This window comes from Poromitra crassiceps, assembly GCF_964638095.1.
Source record: "Poromitra crassiceps genome assembly, chromosome: 4".
Classification (NCBI taxonomy): domain Eukaryota; kingdom Metazoa; phylum Chordata; class Actinopteri; order Beryciformes; family Melamphaidae; genus Poromitra; species Poromitra crassiceps.
In genome coordinates, this window is record NC_139626.1 from 16,749,692 (window position 1) to 16,755,948 (window position 6,257).

Below are 6,257 nucleotides of genomic sequence, written 5' to 3' on the forward strand. Positions count from 1 at the left end.
CACATCGCCTTCATCACAGCAGTGTTACTGCAACTGTTCCACCATGTACTGTACCTTAATACAGTGGTTCTCAACTGTTCTAGCCTCACGACCCACATTTTTCCTTAGTTATTAAGTCGCAACCCAATTTCCGAATTTAGCCTAACTTTGTTGCGTCATTTAGCCTCCTTCGCAACATGCTAGCATGGCATGTTGGTACCAGTGGATGCCTTACGGTCTTCTAGTTCATATTGTACCAGTACCTTCACTCTGGCTTTAAAAATTAGCCCGCTACAGCCTCTGAAAGACAGTAATTTCGGCTGTTTCAGCATCCTCAATGAGTTGAACTTTTCCCCCCACATGCACACATCCGCGACCTACTCAAAACGGCCCTGCGACCCACTTTTGGGGCCCGACCCACCAGTTGAGAAACACTGCCTTAATATGTCGTACTGTACTGTACCGTACCATAGCATCTAACCCTACCGCCATTTCTCAGCTTCTCTGTCACTCTCTCTTGGGTGGGTTTCCATCCACCTGTTTTTATGCAAACTTTCATTTAGCCTCTGAAAAACCTGAGTGGAAACACAGGAAAATGCAATAAATAAATAAATAAATATCACAAAAAAGTTTTTACGCTTGGGGGAGGTGGAAAGGTTTGCGTATCGATAAAAGGTAGCTAAATGTGCAGTGCAAACAGATTAAGTGAATCTTTCGTTGACTCTCGCTTAACCAAAACCCATTCAAAATCATTCAGTTTCATGTTGCCTTGCTTACCGCCAAAAGTTACAACCGGCCGTAAAAGGCTTGTTACGAATAGGTAAGCTAGGATGCATCTACACTTGTAAGGTAAATAAACAGAACATATTTAGGCACAATTTGAAGGTCTAGACTGCCCGCTGCAGTGTTTTAACTGAAGTCAAGTCTGTGGGATTAACAGGCAACTCACTTTTAGAACTGACATTTTATTCACTGACAGTAGCTGCTTAATTTCACATTTACTTTTGCTGACTTTCTGAAAATTCAGTTCAAATTTGCGCATTTACACTTGGATGGAAACCCAACATCTCTCTGTCACTCTCTCTCCCTACCTCCCTCTCTCTCTCCCTCTCTCTCTCCCTACCTCCCCCCCTCTCTCTCTCTCCCTCTCCCTACCTCCCTCTCTCTCTCTCTCTCTTGATATTTACTGCCTGTCTTCATCCTGATCATCTCATGTCAGAGAAAGCTCTGTCCTGGAAAAGTAAAGTTCCACCCTAAAACAAAAAACACACCCTCTCTCTAGCTTTCCAAACCCTAATATAAACATCCATGAAGCAAACTCTATTAGCTAATTCCCCCATTTCTCTCTCTCTGTCTAAATTAGTCTCACTTGTTCCACCGTGCTGATCAGTAATTTTAAACTTGTGTTATCGATCTGAAGCTAAATTCCCTTTAGTCTCAATCTATTATTCGTGGTCCATCTTAATCTAAACAAATTATTTGAAGTCTCTGCTGTTGTGATCCAGATTATTCTAAATCCATGTTCTCCTAAAGTCTAGTCTAAATCCACTTTAGTCTAAGTAGGCTACATTATCCTAAACTTGTGTCCATCTTAATGTAAATCCATTTAGGTTCCAAAAAAATAAGTAAATTTTAGTCTCGCTTGCCAGACTTCCCTTCCTGCCGGGAGAGAAGTCTGGCTGCATGGAAACAGGCTGCTGGTATAAGCTCGGCCATTGGTGCCGACCATTTCAGTCGGCAGCGGAAGAAAATCCTTTTCTGCTCCCTGCAAGCTCTGCCATTGGCTCCAACCCGCTCTGACTGACCGGCTGTGACTATTTATGGATTTCCTTTCCGATCCCTCTGACGAATCTGTCGATGTCAAATGCATGCACCGCTGTGAAACAACATTAACAGTGCTAGCTCGTTGCTACACGCTGAAAACGATTGGATGTAGATTGTGCAATAAAGCCTGCTTGTACTCTTGGTGGATGGTTGTAAAGGTAAACAGCCCCCCCCCCCCCCCCCCCCCCCCCCGCTATACCAGAGTGGAGGTATTAGCAGCCAGACTCTCCTCCGTTGTAGGGGAGTCTGGCAAGCGAGACTAAATCCATATTAACTTTAAGTCTATTCACTGTTCAGTAAGCATACCTGCCAACGCTCGATTTACGTGTTAGTCTCCCGATTTTTAACCCTTTCTCCCACTGTGCTCCCGCTAGGTCATTTCTACCGCTAATCTCCCAATTTCTAGGATATGTGTCATGGTACCTGGCAACCCAACCCAGAGGCAGTGCGCTCGCTCAAGCTCTTGGGTCAGGCGCTCTGCCATATTGCTTTGCCACTGGAAATGGATTAAACAGGTCCCAAGAAGAAGAGATACAGTACGCTACCAAATTTCAGTCCACTTGGTGCAAGAACTTCCAGTTTCTAATGGCTAGTCACATCAGCAAACACCATGCGTTTACCACGTTATGTCGGGCCGACTAACAAGCTGTGGAAGCACAGAGGGGAGCTGCTAACATATTCACGTTCCTCATGAAAGGTGTGTCAGAGCAGAGGCTAAGCAAGTCAGCGAGGCAAATGGCCATGCTAGTCTTCTTCAAGAACATTTCTTTTTCATTTTTGTGATGTAAATTTTAGATGCTGACTTTTGATCACATCTTTTGTACATTTTGTATGTTTATTTAATTTAATGTTATCATTATTTATTTTACTGTGAGCTATGAATTTAAGACTAATTTAAAAGTGTCTACTCTAAAAATGGGGGGGGGGGGGGGGGGGGGCGTTGGGGACAGGTATGCAGTCGTGAAACTGCCGAATGTTTTTATCTGTCTGGTTTTGTCTTTGTCTTGAACTGACTGAGCTGGACTGCAGGTTTAGTCATTTCTAGATCAACTAATGATGTTTTATTTATTTACTTATTTATGTGTTTGTTTAGGCCTATTTGTTTATTATCAGTAGACTTTTCTGTCTTAAATCCTGCTGACTTTTCTGTTTAGACTGAAACCTGGTGCTAGTGGTCGCTTCCTGGTAGCAACCTGCAACTTAAAGGAACAGTTTTTTTGGGGGGGTTTTTAGGGGGGGGGGTAAGGATTCGTCTCTTTGCCATCTTCCTGTTAGTAAAAGGAGAAGGTAGATGCCCTTCTCTTCTCTGTGCATGCAATAGAAAAATAGCAACCCTCCTCCCGCTTAGCCTAACCCCATTAAGTCTTACACATTCCAACAGCACCAAAACGCTCTTATGTACATGTTGTGACTCGTGCGTTCACCACGTTATGAAATAATCCTATAATAAAATTGCTGAGGTGCACGGGTCACTGGGCCAGTCAGTCAGTCTGTCAGTCATGATTTGCATCACATTTTGTGGGCGCAGGCTGATACTATTCGGCCCGGGCCCAGCCTGTTACGTGGTTTTAGGTCTGGCTATTATGTGGTTTATCAGGCCGCATAGCGGCTTGATACTCTAGTAATGTAAAATTAATTGACATTGCAATTTTCAAAGCAATAGGTGGAACTACTTTCCTGACAAAACCGATTGCGCCCAGCACAGGGACACAGCGCCACAGTCAACACAGCAGTAGAGGATTTGCATGTGAAAACATCAGCTTAATATGCACACAAGTGACAACATAAGAGTGTTTTGGAGCTGGTGGAATGTGTATTTGTTGAATTAGCAGGGGTAGGCTAGCCTAGCCAGTCCCAATGTACAATTAATTGTGCTAAGCTAACTAGCAGAAGGGGCGCGTTGCTACTTTCTACTGCACGCACAGAGAAGGGCATCTATCTTCTCATCTTACTATCGGGAAAATGGCAAATAGACGAATCTCCCAAAATGTTGGCCTGTTCCTTTAAAGCCCCAATACAGTATGTAACTATTTGATCTTAATATAACCATATTATTAGATTATTATTGGTCGGAGCAACTGGACAAATACAAGTTACCTGGATGTAACTCCATTTCCTGCTGCTGCTCCTTCATATTAAAAGGTTTCCACTGACAAACTAACAGGACTATTGTGAAGGACGTATAGGAAGTGAAATGTGTTTATGGCTCTGAGTTAGCATAGAGCTTGAATAGTGGCGCTATAGAGTAGCCTACCGCAGGAATGAGTGCTTAAAGCCCCCCTCCAGTCAGTTTTTCCTACCGTTGATCTTCTATGAAAACGTATGTGCACGTGCTGTATCAACACACGTCATAATTTACGCCAAACAACTTCAATTGATAAGAACCAAATTAATAGTTTGTTCCACCCATTATTACACTGCACCATATCATAATGACTGCAGCGCTGTTCTGTGAGTGTGAGTTCTCTCTTTGCTCAACTCTGCCCCCACAGCAGAAATACCAGAAACAGTCTGCCCGCATCTCTGTAAAAACGTTTTCAAGCCACAATATTGTTATAACAATTAGCCAACACATATATCAAAGCACATATCAAACGTAACTAACGTAGCTCACAGCTAACAGCTAGCTAATGCCAGAGGCTAATTCTAGCTATTTACTGTAACTCTACTGTAATGTATTATTTGAATATCATACGCCACTCGTTAGACAACCATAATGTTTGACGTCACCACCCGTTTTTACCAACAGCTTATTTTTAGGACTTTGAGCCCAAAGAAAGGTTATTTCTCAACAAAATACACTGGCAAACACTTTCGCTAATCAGCAGAACAGGGAAGAACCCAGTAACATGAAATATCTTTAAAAATGACAAAATACACTGGAGGGGGGCTTTAGGACCCAGATGTTAGCACATGTGGTTCCCTCGTTTCAAAGTCAATGCAATTTTTGAATGAGGATTTTCACATAATCTTCACAAAAAACACTTTATGATTTTTTTGAAGCGTGCATGTGATTTAAAAAAATCTCGATTATCAGAAAACGCTTCAAAAGTCATAAAAGTGGTCCTCATTTGTGAAGATTATCTTGCTGAACACAAAGTTTGCATTTTCATAAACTTGTGTTAAACACAGGCCTTATTTCAGGCATTTAACCAAAATCCCCATACAAAAATCCCATTGACTTTGAGACGAGGGAACCGGGAAGTGCATGACTTCTGGGTTGGCCTACAAAAATGCATCATTCATCCCTGCAGTACTCTTGGTATCCTGTAATTACTACGTGTGACAGCAGAGGGCGTTGTTGCTGCTTCTACATATTGGGGCTTTAACAGGAACCTTACCCCACCCTAAAACAGATTCTGACAAGACTGACAGATACACACACACACACACACACACACACACACACACACACACACACACACACACACACACACACAGGCCACTGAAGGGATTTCTAACCCTGTATTTGGTTTGTAAATGTAAGGACTTTCTTTGATACCATGATCCATTATCATTTTGTATTTTTACAGTTTTTGTATCCAGGCAGCGTGTTAGCGTTGCTAGCTGATGTAGCCATGTGTCCGTGACTGTAGTCAGAGCCTGACACAGACACAGGTAGGCCATGAGTTCACACTGGCAGCCATGTTGGCTCCGCGGTCAGCAGCCATCACTATGGTGATGTTATGGAGCATACGTTTGAAATGTAGTCAGACTAATAGAGTGCCACAGGGATGAGGTATTTTTGTAGGCCAACCCAGAAGTCATGCACTTCCTGGTTCCCTGGTCTCTCAACGGGATTTTTGTATGGGGATTTTGGTTAAATGCCTGAAATAAGGTCTGTGGTTAACAACAGTTTGTGAAACTGAGGCCTTTGTGTTAAGCAAGATCATCATTATTCACACATGAGGACCACTTTATGATTTTTAAAGCATTTTCTGAGAATTGCGATTAAAAAAACCCATTTAGGCTTCAGAAATCATAAAAGTGGTCCTTGACCTCATTTGTGAAGATTATCTTGCTGAACACAAAGTGAGCTGTTTCATAAGCTTTTGTTAACCACAGACATTATTTCAAGCATTTAACCCAAATCCCTATAGAAAAATCCCATTGACTTTTACACTAGTGCAAACATCCAGGTCTTCCAGACTCGTTCCTGTGGTACGCTATTACTCTTTTCTACTGGAATACCAGATGACATTGAATATATTTGACTTAAAGTATTTACAGTGCTGCAGGGGCTGCTCACGTCTGAGAACCAGAGAAAGATCTGAATTCTCCCATAGCCAGAGAACCTGAATTAAAGCTACTGTAGATCTGGAGCCAACATGGTCAATGTAGTCTTCTCTGGCAAAACCCTGTCTGAGTGGCCGTCTGAAGTGATCAGTTGTTTTCTGCTGTGCGGAGAGATGCACTGTTTCCACTATGGTACAGACGAGAGCAATAGATACCCC

At 42.5% G+C, this 6,257-nt stretch overlaps 1 protein-coding gene across 1 annotated transcript in view; it reads left to right on the top strand.

The window, feature by feature from the left end:
• The window catches only part of LOC310775631 (dihydropyrimidinase-related protein 2-like), a gene marked incomplete at both ends in the record, with an annotated part of 20,038 nt that extends 17,724 nt beyond the window's left edge, over positions 1-2,314 (top strand). Inside the window, one exon of the mRNA XM_083635788.1 lies at positions 2,210-2,314. Within this exon, the coding sequence (XP_083491914.1) occupies positions 2,210-2,314 (105 nt within the window). The remainder of the gene's footprint in view (positions 1-2,209) is intronic.
• Positions 2,315-6,257: the final 3,943 nt, after the last annotated feature.